This window comes from Lynx rufus, unplaced genomic scaffold, assembly GCF_022079265.1.
Source record: "Lynx rufus isolate CCGP_SWC_20201006 ecotype Redwood Valley unplaced genomic scaffold, mLynRuf1.p SCAF_7, whole genome shotgun sequence".
In the NCBI taxonomy this organism is placed as follows: Eukaryota; Metazoa; Chordata; class Mammalia; order Carnivora; family Felidae; genus Lynx; species Lynx rufus.
The window spans coordinates 51,794,489-51,815,884 of record NW_025814889.1 but is presented as its reverse complement, the minus strand read 5'-3'; the positions used below and the strand labels follow the sequence as shown (position 1 = coordinate 51,815,884).

General features: G+C 35.6%; 1 protein-coding gene across 2 annotated transcripts in view; it reads right to left on the bottom strand.

Annotated features, from left to right (window-relative positions):
- Positions 1-21,396, bottom strand: part of PIK3C2G (phosphatidylinositol-4-phosphate 3-kinase catalytic subunit type 2 gamma) — a 337,991-nt gene that overhangs the window by 229,858 nt on the left and 86,737 nt on the right. For both annotated transcript variants that reach the window (XM_047066883.1, XM_047066884.1), the window contains 2 exons: positions 13,666-13,780; positions 6,294-6,424 (listed from right to left, as the gene is read on the bottom strand). In XM_047066883.1, coding sequence (XP_046922839.1) covers positions 6,294-6,424; positions 13,666-13,780 — 246 coding nt within the window. The remainder of the gene's footprint in view (positions 1-6,293; positions 6,425-13,665; positions 13,781-21,396) is intronic.

Genomic DNA, 21,396 nt, shown 5'->3' with positions numbered 1-21,396 from the left:
AACTTTAAAACAAAATTTTTCTGTTTTTCACTGAAATACAATTGCATTTTGTACATTGATTGCTGAATTCAATCAATTGATTGTTGAATGCAACAATGCAATTGATTGTTGAATGCTATGATTTTACTTAATCATGTTATCTGAAAAGAGAGGAAGTTTTATTTCCTTCTTTCCCAGTTTTAAACATTTATTTTTCTTACCATAGTGCACTGGCTAGGACTTCCAATACAACATTGAGGAGAAATATTTAGATAGATAACCTTGCTTTCCCATCAGAGGAAGGGGGAAAGCATTCATTCTTGCACCATTTAATATGATGTTGACTTTAGATTTTTTCCATTGATCTAGATTTAACTCAGGATTTTAAAGTTGAGAAAGTTCCATTCTATTCCTGGTTTCATGAGTTTTCATTATGAATGAGTGTTAAATTTTATCAATTGTTTTCTTCCCTAAATCTATCAAGATGATATAAATTCCTTACATATCTTTTTCCATTTTTAAAATTTTAATCTAGGTGAATCCTTATATTTAAAACATATGACTGTAAACAGAATAAAGTTTTATACTGCTTTTGTAATGTAGGTGACAATTTCTTGCTTTAAGTTAGAGTTTTTATTCTATTTATATTTAACATAACATGGATATAATTGGTTTGATTCTACCACATTGCTATTAGTTTGTTGTTGTTCAAATCATTTCTTTGTCCCATTTCCCTTTTTTTTTCCTGTCTTCTTTTCAATTTTTTCTTGGTATTTCATTTTTGTTTTCTTCTTAGCCCGTAAATGTGCACTTAAAATTTGGGGGTGTAGTTCTCTAGAGATTTCAGTATTATCTTTCAGTATATCACAGCCAACAGTTGATAAATATTATACTGCCCTATGTATAAGAACCTTAAAACAGTATGTTTCCATTCTTCTATTTCTCATTTTTATTACAGTTGTTATACATTTTAATTTTATATATTATTAAATTTTTTGTCATATTTATTTTTGAGAGAGAGAGAGAGAAGAAAGAGAGAGAGAGAGAGAGAGAGAGAGAGAGACAGGGCATGAGCAGGGGAGGGGCAGAGAGAGAGGGAGACACAGAATCTGAAGCAGGCTCCAGCCTCTGAGCTGTCAGCACAGAGCCGGACATGGGCTCAAATCCATGAACCATGAGATCATGACCTGAGCTGAAGTCGGACACTTAACCAACTGAGCCACCCAGGTGCCCCTTAATTTTATATATTATAAATGCAGCAATACATTATATATGTATATAGTTATAAAAATATAATTAATTATTTTTTTTATATATATGAAATTTATTGACAAATTGGTTTCCATACAACACCCAGTGCTCATCCCAAAAGGTGCCCTCCTCAATACCCATCACCCACCCTCCCCTCCCTCCCACCCCCCATCAACCCTCAGTTTGTTCTCAGTTTTTAACAGTCTCTTATGCTTTGGCTCTCTCCCACTCTAAACTCAACAGGAACCCATGGGGGAGGGGAAGGAAAAAAATATATAATTAATTATTTTTTAAAGAAATTGTTAAATATGTAAGTAAAGGTAATTTTATTTCCTACCTATTTTCCCTTTATGATGCTTTTCATTTATTCTTATAGTTGGAGCTTCATCTAGTTATCATTTTCTTTCAGCTGGTAGTATTTCCTTTAAGATTTCTATGGTACAGATAAGCTGATCATAAAGAAATTCAGCTGTGTTTAACTGAAAATGTTTTCATTCTGCCTTCACTTTTGAAATATAATTTTACTGGTTATAGAATTCTAAGTTGATAGATTTTCTTTTGCCCTTCCTAGATATAAGATAATATTCTACTATCTTTCAGCTTCCATTGTTTTTGATGAGAAATATGCAATTCATATTATGGTTGTTCCCTGTATGGAATTTGTTCGTTTTCTCTAATGCTTTAAAATTTTTTTTTAAGTTTATGTATTTATTTTGAAAGAGAGAGAGAGAGAGCATGCACACAGGGGAAGGGCAGAAAGAGAGGGAGAGAGAGAATCCCAAGCATCTAATCCATGCTGGCAGTGAGGAGCCTGATACAGGGCTCCAACTCATGAACCATGAAATCATGACCTGAGCTGAAATCAACAGTCAAACACTTAACTGACTGGGCCACCCAGTGCCCCTAAAAATTTTTATCATATGTTCAGTTTTTAGAAATTTGACTATAATATGGGTATGCATGTGTACTTGATTGGGAGTTACTAAGTTTCTTATATCTGTGGGTTGAATTTTATATTTTTCATTTTAATTAATTTACTTATTTTTTCTGTGGTTTCAGTTTTAAAACAAATCTGTAAAATTTTGACTATTATCACCTTTTCTTTTTGCCTTCATCTTTCTCTCCACTCCTGTGTGTCTAATACATATATTGTCAGTCTAACAGGTCACAAGAATCAATCACTCCTTTTAGGATTATTTTTTTCTGTACTTCAACATGGCTAATTTTCTATTGCCCTCTCTTCAAGCTCACTGTTGTTTTTTTATTATGAAATCTATTAAGTCTTTCCAGTAATTTTTTAAAAAGTTAGATATTGTGTTTTTTCCAGCTTTTAAATTTCCTATTTTTTTACTGAGATTTCATTTGTTCAACCATATACATCTTGTTTTTTGGAAATCCATAGATGTCTTTATAACAGTTGTGTTGAAATCATTTTCTACTAATTTTAAAATATCTGGATTTGTTTCTGTTAATTGCTTCCTCCTATCCCAGGCTATGATTATATAATCTGGAGTCTTCCTATGTCTAGCAATTATTGATTTTATGTTAAATATTTAAAATGTTCCATTTTTGAGAGTCTGCATTTTGCCATCTTTTGGGTGTTGAATGTCTCAATTTTTTTAGTAGGCAGTTCAAGTACTAGCAGATGAGCTTCAGCCTTTTGAGACTTGTTTTTATAATATGTTAGGTTGGGCGTAGCATAGTTTTTAATCTTGGGCTAAAGTACACTTACTCCTAATATGCATCCTTCTGGCTTCTTTATTGAATGCTTGAGGTGTTCTGGGATCTTTCTTCATTCTTATTGGCCAATATTTCTATGTCTCCCAGCATTGTGCAATCTGTGGAATCTGTATCTATTTCACTTCTCCCTGTGGTGGTTCCTTTGCAGGCCCTGCAAACTCTCTACCTGCTCATGAGTAGCTTAGTACTCAGTTACATATTTCTGTAGCTCTTATCCTATACATCTTCCTTCTCTTTACTATTACACACTAGAAATTCCAGCTGCCTCAGCATCATTAAAATCTGATCTCTGCCCACTTTTTTTTTTCTTTTTTTAAATCTCAGCAAGACCTCTTCTTTGATTATGGCTCCCAGAGCCATAATGTAGAAAGTGCCTCTAGGCTGAAAACCACTTTATTCATGAGCTCACCTCAAGCCCTGTCCAATTTCTGAAATCAGTTATTTCATATGTATTTTCTTGTGTCATATTCTTTTAAGTTAGGAGGATAGGTGCATTTCATGGCTAGAAGTGGAAGCATTAATTTCTTTCAAAACAAATATTTTCCTATCTTTTTTTCTAGAATCTTCTTCATACTAGAAACATTCTTTTACTTGTCATCAAGAATGTATATTATTTTAGGGGTGCTGGGGTGGCTCAGTAGGTTAAGCCTCTGACTCTTGCTTTTGGCTCAGGTCATGATCTCGCAGTGTATGGGTCTGAGCCTCGTGTCAAGCTCTGAGCGCTGACCATGAGGGAGTCTGCTTGGGTTCTTCCTCTCTCCCTTTTTCTCCACCCCTCCCCTACTCACACTCTGTCTCTCTTAAAATAAATAAAAACAAAACCTTTTAAAAATATATATATATATTTTAAAATTTTTACAAATATTGTAAGTATATTTTCATTGAATTTCATTGAGTCTGAACTTCCTGACTCTGATTACATTTGATCAATTTGAAAGAAGGAATAATTGTCATCAACTAAATGACAAAATGTGGTATTTTGAAACAAGTAAATATGATTCTTTTTTTTAAGTGAATCTGATTGTAACACAAGTTTTGTCAAATTGAAGGCTGTTCTTTTTCAGAATCCAGAATAAAATTGTCCTGTATTGAGCTTAATAATTGTATTTGAGTAAGTGAAACAGAGGAAAATGTTGCTTGTTTTATGTGTAAATTATTAATTTAAGTAGAAACTGAGGACTGAAACAAGTTGAGATTCACTGGGGTAAATTTAAAAACACAAACTCCCAATATTTAAAGGAAGTTACTGTCATTATTTGTTGCTTTGATGTCTTTTTGTTTGAGTATATTTAAAATTTCAAAGCATGGAATCTTTTTCATATTTAAAAAATCCCCAATTAAAAACATATTAGTCTGATATGTGACACATTTGTTAAATGTCATCTTTTATATTTTTGAGTAAGTGGTAGGAAAAGATGCTTCACCTAGTTGACAGTAGTTTAGTATAACAATGGATTATCAAAATGTATCATAAGGGCTATGAGAATGTCCATCATTTACAACCCTTAAGGTAACTTTTTATATCAGATACTATGTGAGGGGAACTTTATTCATTATAACATTTATTTTACAAGTAGTATTTAAAACAATTTTTCTTAATGTTTATTTATTTTTGAGAGACAGAGACAAAGAATGAGCAGGGGAGGGGCAGAGAGAGACACACACACAGAATCCGAAGCAGGCTCCAGGCTCTGAGCTGTCAGCACAGAGCCCAATCTGGGGCTCAAAACCACGAACTGTGAGATCATGACCTGAGCTGAAGTCTGATGCTTAACCGACTGAGCCACCCAGGCACTACTGCAGCATTTTTAAGCACAGCGTACAGTACTGGAAATATAGTGACAAACAAGATAAATGGGTTTCTTGCTCTCTCAATTCTTACAATTTAATGAGGAAGACAAGGAAAAAATGCATTAATGAAGAAGATGACAATAGATTGTGTTATGTGTGATGATAAAAGGTAATAAGGTAGAGAGTAAAGAGAAAAAGGTCACTAGATAGGGGAGTCAAAGAACTCTTTGAGAATATCACAGTTCAGTGCACACCTGACCTACAGAATGAGATGACTCAGTCATGTGGAGAACTGAAGAAGGAATATTTCAGGTAAAGGGAACAACAAATGAAAAGGCCCTGCGACGGGAAGTACATGGAGACTGATGTCACTGGCTTGAGGAAAAGAGTATTACAAAGTGAAATTAGAAATCAGGGCAGCAATAAGATTCTCCAAAACAGAACTCTTGATCATACTGAACACTTCAGTCTGAAATGGCCCAAACTTATTCCTTCTCCAGAAAATGACTCTAACATCTGCCCATTCAATTTTTCAAAACTTTGGATCCTCTATTGACTTAACTTGATTTCTTGCTTTCTCAGTTGGCTTATCCCCTAATTGCTATTACTCATCAAGTCATGTCTTCTCAACTTGCAAAACACGTCTCCCAAATCTAGTCATTTCTAACAATGTCCGTTGTCATCACCCTAGTCTTAACCACCATGACCTCTTGCTTTAAAAAATTATATCAACCTTCTTGCTCTACTGCTTCCATTCTTTCTTTCTCTACAATACATTCTTCAACTTGTGGTACAAAGATCACTCAAAAAGATTATTTAGATCACATTACTCTCTTGTTCAAAATATTTAAACAATTTCTTATTCTTGGAATAAAAAGCTTTATCACATTATATATCACCACAGTATATACTTAAAAAGTTACTTCTTAAGTTTTATGCTTTTGCATGCTATTAATGAGCACCATCAGCGATGGATTAGATATTACCAAGTAGAAAATACCAATATCACTAGTTCTCTTATAGTTCTTCCTGGGATTTGATATCATTTTTCAGAGAATGAGTGCTTGACAAAATTTAAGTACACATTAGCCACTAATTTAGTACTATTAAAACATGATTTATATCTATTCTTTTTAAATATGCATAAAAATTAAATGTTGCTTTTTCCAATCTACTAAAACAACTTTCTACTCAGTTGAAGGATGGTTGAGCAATGGTTTATCATTGTTAAACACTGAAATATATCTAATCAGTCTCTGCTTTGTTGTACCAAACTAAATGATTTCCAATCTTTTTATTCATCCTTTGACTAAAGTTAAAGTTGCTAAATGCCATGGGAGAAAAATCTTTAAAAAACATAAAAATTCTAATTTGGCTCCTAAACATTAATTGATCATCCAACAGGTGTCACTTTAGAAAATGAAAGGAGTTTTGTTAGAAGGTTCACTCTTTAAAGATACCAGTGCTTCCAATATGGTTGTTGGTATTATGAACGTCAGGCAAAATTCACTCACAAGACCTGGGTCACTTACAGTAAGGGAGACTGTTTCTGTGAAAGTCTGGAAATATGTTTTAAACACTCTTTTGGTGGTTCTTCTGGTTTACTTCTATTCTCTTCAGAATCAAGTTTCATATACTCCCACTCAGTAGCTGGAAAAGCAATCTGAAATAAAAAAAAAAAGATTTGTCATGTATTGAATACCTCAAAATGCACCATTAATTTAATCTCTATCTTAGGTTTGTAGAAACTAAAGGAAAATTCCTATGTGTCTGTGCTCTTTATTACTTAAAAATATTTTTAAAAGAATCATTAGGGTTTGAACTTGGTATTAAAATAGACATGGTATTTGGAAAATACTCAATTATTTATATAAATGGTATAAATTAGTAATCTGTAATGTTGTGTGAGGAAAAATGAGAAAAATAATAAGAATATTTGAGGTTTCATAAATTTAAATATTATGTTTTTGTTTAATGCTGAAATTATCCTTTCTACATTTCAGTATCAAAATGTGTTTCTATTATTAAATGATAAAAATTGCAAATGGTAATTATAGATTTTCATGTAAACACCTGGGAATAGAAAAATAATTACTTTATGTTGGTTTCTTCCTCTGGAATCTACAGGGCTATGAACGACTCTGTAGACATGTAATCTCTGGTAAAGATCTGTTTTGCAAGTGTATAACCAAATAGAGTATTTTTGCTCTGGCTCTATCATTTAGCTTTATAGATAGGGCTAGAATTCAGGCCTTTTTTTGGGCAGAATATGCTTTCCATTAAATCATGTTTCAGTGAAAATATGATTCTAGTAAATAAAAAAAACTGTTAACAAAATATACCGTTTCAAATTATGTAAATGAGCTAGATATTTTAGTGCTCCATATGTGTGTTTAATGTTTTAATACATTTTTTTCATATTGAAAAATGTAAATAATTTTTCTTTGCTGAACTACGTTCATTTGGGATCTCAGAGAAAATTGAGGAACACTATAAGGTAGACTGTAGGATATAGTTTGAAATACAGTTGAATCTATTTGGGTTATTTACTAGAAAAAAGTTTTAGCAATTTTATAACCTCTACAATTTGTTGCTACATAAGTTTTTGGTATAATTTGTGTTATACTGTACCACTTATTACTCCAACATGATAAAAGAACTAAGTCACAGAAAAATAATATTATAATAAATTCTGCCTCTTGAAAAAAAAAGATTAATTTGGGTGTCTTAGAGAGAAGTAACTCTAATATTAGCAGGCTACAAGTTACTCTTTGCATGCCCAAATATTTTTAAACACATGAAATAAAAATACTAGAAATCAGGGCACCTGGGTGGTTTAGTCAGTTAAGTGTCTGACTCTTGATTTCAGCTCAGGTCATGATCTCATGGTTCGTGAGATCAAGCCCCATGTCAGGCTCGGTACTGACAGCACGGAGCCTTGGAATTCTCACTCTCCCTCTCTCTCTGCCTCTCCCCTGCTCACATGCACTCTCTCTCTCTCTCTCTCTCAAAATAAATAAATAAACTTAAAAAAATACTGGCAATAGTATTTGATGAGCTAGTTCCATTTCATGTTGGTTTTAAGTAGAGGGCAGGGTGGGTGAGGAAACTAAAGCTATTGGATGAAAATATAGAAATATCCCTTTGCACAAATATATAATAAATTATTTGATATATTTCACTTACAAATTTTGAATTTCTGATATATGAGTGACACCTTATACAAATTGCATTATCTCATATGTTATGAAGATAAAATTACTGGTTCTTGAGCCACTGATAGAAAAGATTAGAATTTCTCTCAGATGATGTTTGTTCTAATTTTTCACAGAAGTGAAGTTCCCCTAAAGTGTATGTCATTATATTTGCTCTAGAATTTTTTTTGGGTACCACGGATTATGGAGGATATAAAAAGTATCCTCACCTTCAGAGAACTTAAAGCCTAATTAAGAAGACTCTGGTCTTCTTCTGTGATTATGATTAATTAAGCCTGCCTTTGGTCTCAAAATTATTTTTAATGGAGTAATCCCAGAGATCTCAAATGTCTCCATTGCATGTGCCATGATACCTATTTGTTACATTCCTGCCTCAAGCATTGAGGATATACTCCTGATTTCAAGAAAAATAACAACAAAAAATTATGAGGCTCTTTCTTCTGGGGTATGGGAAAATATTCAGACCTGATCATCAACTCTCTGATTCACACCTCCTTATATATTTGGATATTGGTTTCTTGTGTTTGGTTTATCTATCTTGTTTCACTTCCTCTCCTCATCCTTCTTCATTTACACTTGACCACCATGGTTCCTACTATGATTTCATGACTTGGAATGCCTTGAAGGAGCTTCTGTGAATGTCCCTAGCATCCATGGCCATAGGTGCCCATGGGCCTAGCGTGGGGCCCCATGATTCTGTCAGCTTGTTCAAAGAACTACTCTCTAGACTGTAGATGTATTTTGGATTTTATAAGGCACACAACTATTAGACCAGAAGGGCTATAGTAGTTCAGGGGCAAGAAAGCATACCTACCAACTGGATGGCAGTTTTGGTAAGTCTTAAGGAAGGAGTTGTAAAAGAGGGACACATAAGACACTTCAGCAGAGATGGTAAAGAAAAAACAAAACAAAACAAATCTCTGATACATTAGGATGCAAATGTACTGTGTTCAAAGGACTCATATCAATAATAAGAATGTTGCCTCCCCCTAACATTGTTGATAATGAAAAGTAAGCCTGTAATAAAATGTTAGGTAAAGTAAAATACTTTGGGTGAGTGAGTAAGGAAGAACTGGTTTAAGAAGAAGGCCACTTAGGGGTGCCTGGATGGCTCCACCAGTTAAGTGTCTGACTTGATTTTGGCTTAGGTCATGATCTTACGTAGATTGAGCCCTGCATCAGACTCCCTGTAGTGACAGTGCAGAGCCTGCTTGGGACTCTCTCTCTCCCCCTCTCTCTCTCTCTCTGCCCCTTCCCCACTCATGCTTCTGTCTCTCTTTTTCAAAATAAATAAATAAACTTAGAAAAAAGAAGAAGAAGGCCACTTACATAAAAGGAAAAACCATACACTCTAGTATCTGGATTCTAATCAGCGGACCAAAGTGTTAAGTTTAGAAACATCTGTAGATTGGGTTATTATAGTGATCAGAGGTATAGATGCACAGCATCAATTTTAGAAATATTAGATATCAGGTACTATGCTGGATTCTGGGGATAAAACACTCAATGCTTTCAGAAATCAAGAAGTCAATAGGAAAAACAAGTCAATGAGAAAGAAATATGTGGCCCATGTGTTGAAAAAAATCTTATTGGTTATTATGTGAACACAGAGGAAGGGCACTTAACCCCACTTGGGGTAGAAACAGAGGAAAGCATGTGGGAGATATTCCTATGGAAGGGCCTGTGGATTCTAAAAGATGAATATTAATTACACAAAGTCAGAGGAGGGGTGGGCAGTGGATGGTGAAACGAAGAGGGAGGGCACACTGCAAGAGGAAACCATATTTGTAAATGCACATAAGCTAAAAGCAGGACAGTGCATGTCAGAAACAACATTTTCAAAGTTGCTGGAGCTTGAAGTGTCAGACAAGGAATGGTAAGAAAAACAATGTGTGTGTGGGGGGTCATACTGTAAAGCATGACTTAATTCTCTAGGTAGTGTTCAGTTATTGAAGAGTATAAATATAAGAGTAGCAGGTTCAAATTTAAGTTTTAGAAGGATCACATATGGATTCTGAATGAAAGAATGACAAAGCTAAAGGCAAAGAAACCAGCTAAACTGTTGTAACCTAGGAGGGAATTTCTGAACTAGGGCAGATGTGGCAAATTGAGAGGATACACTTGGGGAACATATGGGCGATAAATTGGCAGAATACAGTATATACTGAATGAGTAGGGATAAACAAGGAGGAGGCAAATGAAAGAAGTGAGGGTATATGGGGGACATAAACATAAATAATTCAGGGGTGAAAGTAATTTGGAGAGGAAGGTGAGCTCAGTTTGGGATATGTTGTCTTTGAAGCTGTCTACGGAATATCCAGTTGGGAGTTTTAGCAGGTATATGGCCATATTTGCCTGAAGCTTGTGGTGTGAAAGAACCTGAACTAGAGATAGACTAAGAAATGAACCTGGATACATACTGTGAACAAAACCTTAGTAATGAATGAAAGCTAGCAATTCCAGTGCTATGTATGTGTATGTGTGTTGTATATGTATATGTATATGTGTGTGTGTGTATATATATATATATATCTCCAAGATAAATGAAAACATATTCTCTACACACAAACTTGTACACGAATGTTCACAGTAGTGCTATCTTAATAGTCAAAAGGTAGAAACAATCTAAATGCATATCAACTAATGAATGGATAAATGAAGTGTAGTATGTCCATACAATATAATATTATTCAATAACAAAAAAGGAACGAATACTGATATATGCTCCAATATAGATGAACTTTGAAACATTATGCTAAGTGAAAGAAGCCAGTCACAATAGACCAAGTATTATGTTATTTGATCTATATGAAATGTGCAGAATAGGAAAATCTATAGAGACAAAAAGTAGATTAGTAGTTTCTTAGAGTTGGAGAAAATGGAGGAATAGGAGGTGATAGCTGAAGTTATGGGATTTCTATTTAAAGTGATGAAATGCTCTAAAATTGATGTTGATGATAATTGTACGTATCTTTGAAAAAACTAAAAAAAAACCTCAAAATACTATATTGCATACTTTAAATGGGAAGATTATATGGTATGTGAATTTTATCTCAAGAAAGCTTTTTAAGAAATTTTTCCAGGGAGAGTATATATACTGAGAATAGCATTGGGTAGCAGATGGAACCTTTGAGAACTTGTCAACAGAGAGGATTAGCAGAAAGGGAGCCTGGGAAGGAAACAGAAAGGATAATGAGAGAAGAGTATTTTGTAATGGGGAAGAGAGAGTGCCAAAAGTTGCAGAGAGGGCTAGTATGAAGAGAAGTGAAACCACTGGATAGGCCAACTAGGAATAACAAGCAAACCAGAATATAGTGAATGTAGACATGAATAGGGGGATGGGGTAGTAGAGGAATATAGAATAGAGCAAGTGCAACATTGATTAAAACTCTGCTTTTGGTTCTTAAATTGTGATAGAGCCACTGTACTACATTGTATACAGGGAGAGGTAGGAAGTTGATCCAGGTAAATGGAATCATGCAATAATCTGTCTCCATTTCTGAACTCAGATCTACTTCACACCATTCACTGCTTCTGGTCTGTGCGTCAGCCATAGAACCCCCTCCCCTCCAAAAAAATGATGGACTTGAGGGATTCAGGTTCTGTGCCATATCACATCCCTTATCATACTAGGGTGGCTACCATGTGGCAGTAACTGTCTGTCTAATAAAGACGATCAGAAAAGTACAATCTTCAAGAAGTTGGATAGGCATAGTGTAACCCTTTCATTGTACAGAGGTGAAAATAGGTTTGGTGATTTGTTCAAGGTCATAAAGTTTTTTGTTAAAGAGCTAAGACTATAATCTAGATTTTCTAACTCTGAACCTGATGTCTTTTCCCTGAGACCCATCTTGATTCCTTAACACAAACACTGGTTGCAGAACTCTAATTTCCTCACTATAATCTTTAGGTTGAAAGATTCTGCTCTAAATTTAGCTGTGTATAATTAGAGTGATTTTGGTCCTTAAGGGTTTTAACTTTAATACCTTAATAACTCCTATTTTATTTTGTATATTTCATCATTAATTAAAAATATCCTGAGAAGTTTCCTTGTATGTCTATACAATTTGAAATTATTTTATAAAAATTTATTGATTTAACTTTTTGCATACTTTTGAGTGATTTACATGCCTCTCCTTTTTTATGTAAGATAAATTTAGTTATGGCTCCAGATGTCTACTTGAAAATCTATGCTGCTATTGAATACTTGAAACTTGTCCGTATATTCCACTTGCCAGGATCTGTGTTCTAAAGGAGCTATTCCTCTCATCTGAGAAGAATCATCTGTTAGTCTCCCTTCTTCTTCCACCCCCACTACTCCTGATAAAGACCCTTCTAATCATAACTTTATATCCTTAAAGCTCTGGTAATGATCAGACTTGGAAGATTCTCATTAAGCTGAGGTAGTTTGAATCTGGCAAGGAATAGTCTGATAAAAAAATGCATTGTCCTCTTAAAAGAAGGTAGTTTTCCTGTTACAATGGGACATCTACTAATCAATAAGCCATCATATGTTGAGTGTCTATGATGTTGTGCCAAGATCGAGCAAACACTTCATCATCATGTCTGTAAATTGGAAATAGACCTTTGGTTACTTCTTGGTGAGGACTTATTTCAGAGTGGAAGCCACATTTTTATTGGTATTATTTTTCTCTTCCAGTTTCAGCATCTTGCTATCCATCTTGCTAAACATTGTCCCTCACCCTGAGCCTAGAAACTTAAGAGCTTAGAGGCTCCACTATCTTTCTTTAAAGCAACTATGCTCAACTGAGGGCAACTTTTATCCCTCGAGGACATCTGACAATATCAAGAGGCAGTTTTAATTGATTTAGGTGCTACCAGCACGTTAGTAGATAGAAGTCAAAGATACTCCTAAATGTCCCACAATGCATAATACAGCCCTCAAAACAGAGTTATTTGGCCCAAAATGTCATTGGTACTCAACTGAGGTTGAGAAATCCAGTTCTAGAGTGCTATCCAGATAGCAGTTCTCAGTTTTTCCTTATAGATATGGAAAGTTCACATTCCCTGCACTTCCATATATGGGAGTGGCCATGCTTCATGTATCAGACCAATATGATCACTTATAATGATGAACACACAAGGAGCTCTCAGCAGTAAGGACCAAAGCTCAGAATCATTAGCCACCTCTTATTCATGATTACAAATCACAGAAAGAAGAGAGACCTTAAGAAAAAAAAAAGTATGTTGGATAGATTTTGTTTGAAGTTTCTCCCCCACTGCTGAGCTAATCACTAGTCATACAGGAAACACAAACTTGAAGTATTTTAAGGAAACATGACACAATGCAGAGACAGGTGTAAGGTATCAAGTTAATAATATACACCAATGACTGTTTTCAGACAATGGACAGGAAAATGAATACACATAATGAATATGCTAATGGCAATGCTCCATCCCTTTCCTTTATGATCATGTTTGGTGGAGAATGGCTTGAAATTGCTATTATGTAAGCTGGGAGAAAAGTGCTTTGAGAGTACTGGATACAAAATAAAAGCACCAGAGGTTTTATGAATCCCAGCAGGTTAGAGAAAGAGAAGACTATTAAAATGTGTGATCCTAGAATAAAATTGTTTCTATAATTGACAAGCTACTCATCAACCAATACTTGCCATGAATACTCTTTTTCCTTGCCATACATATTTTAATCTCATAGTCTGACACTTACCTGTAGGGTCACTGGGGATGGCTGGCTTATATCCCATACTCCTGGAGCTATCATTTCTATGGGAGGCTCACTCTGTAATGTCATGCTGAATAGCATAGACCCGAGAATGGACTTGCTACAAAAGACAACACATACAGACATACAGGAGTCACTTCATAAGGGAAGTTATTATAATCTATAAATATTTTCTTTTGAAATGTAAACATAACCAGCTATTTTAGTGGCTTCATTCAGTAGCTAGAAAGGAATACAATATTCTATAAGCCTAGAAACTGATTAGTAGTTAATTTCTAATATACCACATGCATGGCTATGTTCACAGATAGTTACATTTATTTTCCACATGAGAAAACTGTTTCCAAAATAGTTTCTGACAGGTAGAATTTTTCCTTAATTTCCAACAATATTGATTACAAGATAAGACTAAGAATCTTAGATTTATATTCTTGGAGTTATGAGTGCCTCAAATCAATGAAGACATCAACCCTTCAGAACATTTTTTGCTCCACAAAATGACTAAATTCCTTGGGCATCATTAAAGGTATGAGCTCTAAATTTATAGAAAGAAAAGATTTAAGTTAGCATATGATCTGCAGATTCAAAATAGTTGTACTTCACAGAGGAAATGCTTCTAAATAGAAAGATTTTTCATAGTCTGAATGTTTAAAAATAGGTTGTATTAACATTGTAAATGAGAGTGAATACAAGAAGCCTTTAGACAGGAAGAATTCATGGATGGTTTTAACAGCTTCAGTAACATCCAAATCCATAGATCCATATAGAATTAAAAGAGAATCTACATGTGATTATATATATGAATTAGATTATTGATAAAATGTTCCAATTGATCAGGGAGGACAGTCTCTGACTTTAACATACCAAAATAAAAATGTCAGCAAGTCAACAAAAATTAAATTTAAGTTTATAAAGAACTTTAAGGCATCAAGTGAGTCTTTTGAAAACAGTATAGAGTGGGGAGGAGCTAAAATGGCAGAGTAGTAGGAAGACCCTAGGCTTGCTTCATCCCTTGAACACAGTTAGATAAATGTCAAATCATTATGAATACCTAAGAAATCGAACTAAGGAAAGCAGAAAAAAACTTTACAAATAGAAGGAGAGAGGAGGACACATTGTGGAAGGTAGGAGGTGTGGAGACATGGTTTTGGGGAGAAACAGATCACAGGTGCTGTAGAGAGGAGAGAGCCCTGGTTGTGGAGACATGGGGAGAGAGAAGAGCACATAGGGGATCACACAAGGAAAACACTTCCCCAAAGCCACTGAGTGGGAAAACAAGAGGGGCCGATTTTTATGAGTATTTGAAACCAGTGGCGCTCAAAGACTAGAGTTTTAGAGGTCCATGACATGGGTGGTGTAAAGCCTTGAGGGTACTGCAGCATTACTGTAGAGTGGGCAGGCAGGTAACCCAGAGGCAGAGGGTTCAATCTGTGGATCACCTCAAATGTACTGGGAGAGACAGTTCACCCCTTCTTAGAGTGTATCTGAGAGAGGTGGCATTGTCTCTCTGGGGACAAAAGGAGCCAGCAGGCACCAATTCCCTCTCCCTCCCCTCAGCATAGGTGCAGAGACACTTGTTGAGGGCAGCTAACTCAGACACTGGCTGCTTAGTGTGTTTTGTTCCAAATTCTACACTTCTGAGCTCTTGTGCACGTGCCTTTCTGGGTCAAACCCATACCAATCCCAGTGCAGTGAGATTGTCCCCCAGAAGACCAGCACAGATCCCTGACACACTAGCTCCCTAAAGTTTGGAATTTTAAAACTCAGTCGGGACAGAGCAAAAAGTCCACTGCACTTGTCCAGGCAGGCACTAACTTGAAGACAGATAATGTGAAAATAGCAGTCTGAAAAACACCTATAACACACAAGGGGAAGTATCTGCTCTTTTGGGAGGGCTTTCCTGACAACAGCAAGCCTGAATTTCTCTCTCCAGGGACAAAGGAGTGGGCTGGTGCCCTTTCCCTTCCTTTCCCCTCAGCATAAACTAACTTTAGTAAACAGCACAGGGCCAACACTAGCTGCCTAACCTGTATACTCCAACTCCCACCTCCCTGAGCTCTTGCTGTACTGCTTTTCTAGGGAAAGTGTGCCTGAGAACCAGCATGGTGCATCCCTCTGCCAGAAGACCAGTGCAACCCCCCTGCATGCACCCCATCTACTGACCATAGAGTTCTGCAAAGCATCAGCTCTAGTGGAAATAGATTCAGGTCTTTTTTTAACAGGCAGGTCAGAGCATACCTAGGTAAATCTCACCACACTCTGGCCAAGGTACAAACACTCCCCACTACAGGCAAGGAGAAACCCTGAAGAGGACTGACCTGAGGGAGAGCAGCCATACCACAGGGGCAGAGTGTGTGAGGCATACACCAAAGATACTTCCTGAAGTGCCAGCTCCTGAACATTATATGACCTCTTCTTCTTCATAAAGCTATTACTCTCAGAGGCAGGAAACATTATAGGCTTTCCGAACACAGAAGAATACAAAGATCTAAACAAAATGCCAAGATAAGGAATTCTTCCCAAAGGAAAGAACAAGAAAAGGTCATGGCCAGGGATCTAATTGAAACTGATATAAGTAATATGCCTGATCCAGAATTTAAAGCAAACAATCATAAGAATACTATCTGGACTTGAAAAGGCACCAAGGAGTTCCTTACTACAAAGATAAAACAACTTAAAAACAATCAAGCCAAAATGAAAAATTCAGTAACTGAGATTTGAAATCAACTGGAGCAATGACCACAAAGATGGAAGAAGCAGGGAACTGAATAAGTGACAGAGCAAATAGAATTATTGAAAATAATGAGGTTGATCAAAAGAGGGAAACAAAAATCTTGGACATGAAAGTAGACTTAGAGAACTCAGTGATGCCATAAAGCATAATAACATTCGTATCATAGGAGTACCAGAAGACAAAGAGGGAAAAGGGGGCAGAAGGTTTACTTGAGGAACTAATAGCTGAGAAACTTCCCTAATCTGGGGAAGGAAACAAACTTCCAAATACAGGAAGCACAGAGAGTTCCCATCAAAATCAACAAAAGCAGGCCAACACCAAGACACATAGTAGTTAAATTTGCCAAATAGAGTGGTAAAGAAAAATCTTAAAAACAGCAAAATAAAAGAATTCATAGGGAAGACAAATAAGGTTAGTAGCAGCTCTCTCCACAGAGACTTGGCAGGCCAGAAGGCAGTGGCATAGTATATTCATCATGCTGAATGCAAAACCCAACAACCAAAAATATCCTATCCAGTAAGGCTATCTATCATTTAGAATAGAAGCATAGAAAGAGTTTCCCAGACAAACAAAAACTAAAGGAGTTTGTGTTCATGAAACCAGTCCTGCCAGAAGTATAGGAGACTCTTTGAGTAGGAAAAAGAAACAGAAAATCTCTAGAAACAATGACAAAATAAGCATTAAAATGGCATTATATTCATATCTATCAGTAATTACTCTGAATGTAAATGGACAAAATGTTCCAAACAAAAGACCCAGGTGTGTCAGAATGGATAAAAAAAAAAACAAGACTCATCTATATGCTGCCTACAAGAGACTCATTTTAGACCTAAAGACACCTGTAGATTCAAAGTAATGGGATGGAGAAATATTTTTTATGCAAATAGATGTCAAAAGAAAGCCAGAGCAGCAATAATTTTGTGCGACAAAATACATTTAAAAAATTTTTTAACGTTTATTTATATTGAGAGACAGAGAGACAGAAAATGAGCAGGGAGGGGCCGAGAGACAAGGAGACACAGAATCTGAAGCAGGCTCCAGGCTCTGAGCTGTCAGCACACAGCCCAACGTGGGGCTCGAACTCACAAACTGAGATCATGACCTGAGCTAAAGGCGGTGACTGAGCCACCCAGGCATCCATGGCAAAATACATTTTAAAACCAAAAACTATAACAAGAGATGAGGAGAGCACTGTATCATAATAAAGGGGTACCTCAAACAAGACAATCTAACAATTGAAAATATTTATGCCCCCAACTTGAAACAACCAAATATATAAAACAATTAATAACAAAAAGAAACTCTTTGACAATAATACAATAATATTAGGGGACTTTAACACTCTACTGACATCAATGGACAGATCATCTAAGCAGAAAATCAACAAGGAAACAGTGGCAGCACTGAATGATACACTGGACCAGATGGACTTAAACAGATACATTCAGAATATTTTATGAGCAGAATAAAAGCAGCATAATACATATTCTTTTCAAGTGCACATGGGACATTCTCCAGAATAGATCACACACTGAGTCACAAGTAAATCCTCAACAAGTACAAAAAGATTGAGATCATACTATGCACATTTTCTGACCACAACTCTATGAAACCTGAAATCAGCCATAAGAAAAAGCTTTGGAAAGACCACACATACATGGAGGTTAAAGAACATCCTATTAAGGAATGAATGGATCAACCAGGAAATTAAAAAAGAAATTAAAAAAAATACATAGAAACTGGGGCACCTGGGTTGCTCAGTTGGTTAAGCATCTGACTCTTGATTTCAGTTGAGATCATCATCTCACAATTCATGAGTTCGAGCCCTGCATCAGGCTACACACTGACAGCATGGAGCCTGCTTAGGATTCTCTCTATCCCTTTCTCTATACTCCTCTCCTGTTTATGTTCTCTCTGTGTCACAATAAATAAATAAACTTTATTTAACAAATAAATAAACAACCAACACCACAAAATACAATTATAATAGAATATTATGAAAAATTATATGCCAACAAATTGGGCAATCTGGGCAAGATATGGATAAATTCCTAGAAACATATAGACACCAAAATTGAAACAGGAAGAAATAGAAAACTTTAACAAACCCATAGCCAGTAAAGAAATTGAATCAGTAACCAAAAATCTCCAAAATAACTGAAATCCAGGGCCAAATGGCTTCACAGGGAATTCTACCAAACATTTAAAGAAGAATTCATACATATTCTTCTCAAACTATCCAAAAAAAATTGAAATAAAAGGAAAACTTCCAAAATCATTCTACAAGGCCAGCATTACCCTGATTTCCAAAACCAAACAAAGACTCCACTAAAAAAGAGAACTATAGGCCAATATCCCTGATGAACATGGATGCAAAAATTCTTAACAAGATACTAGCAAATCAAATTCAACAATACATTAATAGAATCATTCACCACGACCAAGTGGGATTTATCTCTGGGTTGCAAGGGTGGTTCAATATTTGCAAATCAATCAGCATGATACACCAAATTAATAAAAGAAAAGATAAGAAACATGATCTTCTCAATAGATGCAGAAAAAGCATTTGACCAAATACAGCATACATTCTTAATAAAAAACTCAACAAAGTAGGGATAAGAGGGAACATACCTCAACATCTTAATCACCATATACAAAAGACCCACAGCTAATGTCAACTTCAATGGGGAAAAACTGAGCACTTTTCCTCTGCAGTCAGAAAGAAGACAGGGATGTCGACTCCCACTGGAAGTCCTAACTTCAGCAATCAAGGCAATCAAATTGGCAAGGAAGAAGTAAAACTTTCACTATTTGCAGAAGACATGATACTCTATGTAGAAAACCTGAAAGACTCGACCCCAAGATTGCTAGAATTGATACACAAATTCAGTAAAGCCACAGAATAAAATTCAACATACAGAAATCTGTTGCATTTCTATATGCCAACAATGAAGAAGCAGAAAGAGAAATCAAGGAATCAATAACATTTACAACTGCACCCAAAACTGTAAGATACCTAGGAACAAACCTAACCGGAGAGGTAAAAGATCTGTACTCTGAAAACTATAAAACACTGATGAAAGAAATTGAAGATGACACGCAGAAATAGAAAAACACTCCTTGCTCATGGATTGGAAGAGCAAATATTGTTAAAATGACTATAAGGACCAAAGCAACCTACACATTTAATGCAATCCCTATCAAAATACCACTAGCATTTTCACAGAGCTAGAACAACCCTAGACTTGGTATTGAACCCTTAAAGACCCCAAGTAGCCAAAGCAATCTTGAGATAGAAAAGCAGAGCTGGAGGCATCATGGTTCCATACTTCAAGATATATTACAAAGCTGTAGTCATCAAGATAATATGGTACTGGCACAAAAACAGACACATAGATCAGTGGACTAGAATAGAGAACCCAGAAATGGACCCACAATTACATGATCAACTAGTCTTCAACAAAGTAGAAAAGAATATCCGATGGAAAAAAGACAGTCTCTTCAACAAATGGTATTATGAAAACTGGACTGCAAGAAGCAGAAGACTAAAACTGGACCACTTTCTTACACCATACATAAAAATAAATTCAAAATTGATGAAAGGCCTAAATGTGAGACAGGAAACAATCATAATTCTGAGGAGAACACAGGTAGCAACCTCTTTGACCCCAGCGGGAGCCACTTCTTACTAGGTACATCTCCTGAGGCAAGGGAAACAAAAGCAAAAATGAACTATTGGGGCTTCAAGATACAAAGTTTCTGTAAAATGTTGGAAATAATCAACAAAACTAAAAGGCAACATTTGGAATGGGAGAAGATATTGGCACATGATATATCTGATAAAAAGTATCCAAAATCTATAAAAAACTTATCAAATTCCTCATCCAAAAAACAAATAATCCAGTTAAGAAATGGGCAGAAGACATAGACAGTGTTCCGAAGAAGACATATAGATGGCTAAGAGATATATTAAAAGATGCTCAACATCACTCATCATCAGGGAAAAACAAATCAAAACTACAATGACTTATCACCTCACATCTGTCAGAATGGCTAAAATTAACAGCATAGGAAACAACATGTTGGCAAGGATGCCAACCCTGGGGAACCCTTTTATACTGTTGATGGAAATCCAAACTGGTGCAGCCGCTGTGGAAAACAGCATGGAGGTTCCTCATGAAGTTAAAAATAGAACTACCTTATGATCCAGCAATTGCATTACTAGCTGTTTACCCAAGGAATACAAAAATACTGATTTGAAGGGATACATGCACCTCTATGTTTATAGCAGCAATATCAACAATAGCCAAATTATAAAAAGAGTCCAAATGTCCATCGACTAAATGGACATAAAAGAAGTGACATATATATATACACACATACATATATGCCCCACACACAATGGAATATATTTGAGCCATAAAAAATATGAAATCTTGCCATTTGCAACAACGTGGGTGGAGCTAGTGAATATTATGCTAACTGAAATAGGTAAGTCAGAGAAAGGCAAATACTATACGATTTCACTCATATGTGGAATTTAAGAAACAGAACAAATGAACATGGTGGGAAAAGAGAGGCAAACCATAAAACAGACTACAGAACAAACTGAGGGTTGCGGGAGGAGAGGTGGGCAGGCCAATGGGTTAAATGAGTGATGGGTATTAAGGAGGGCACTTTGAGATGAGCACTGGGTGTTGTATGTAAGTGATGAATCACTAAATTCTACTCCTGAAAGTAATATTACACTGTAATTTAACTAATTGGAATTTAAATAAAAAGTTGAAACTAAAAAGAAAAAAATGAAAAACTATATAATTTCATTTTTCCCTTTACACAAACTATGCAAAATATGAAGGAAAAATCCAACAACTAAAGCTTTCTTTAAACCTTTAGCTTTCTGAGTCCTGCTTTTTTATTTTCCATGTCTAAAGACATTATTAGAAAGTGTCTGTCCAAGGGAGTATAATTTGTAAACATTA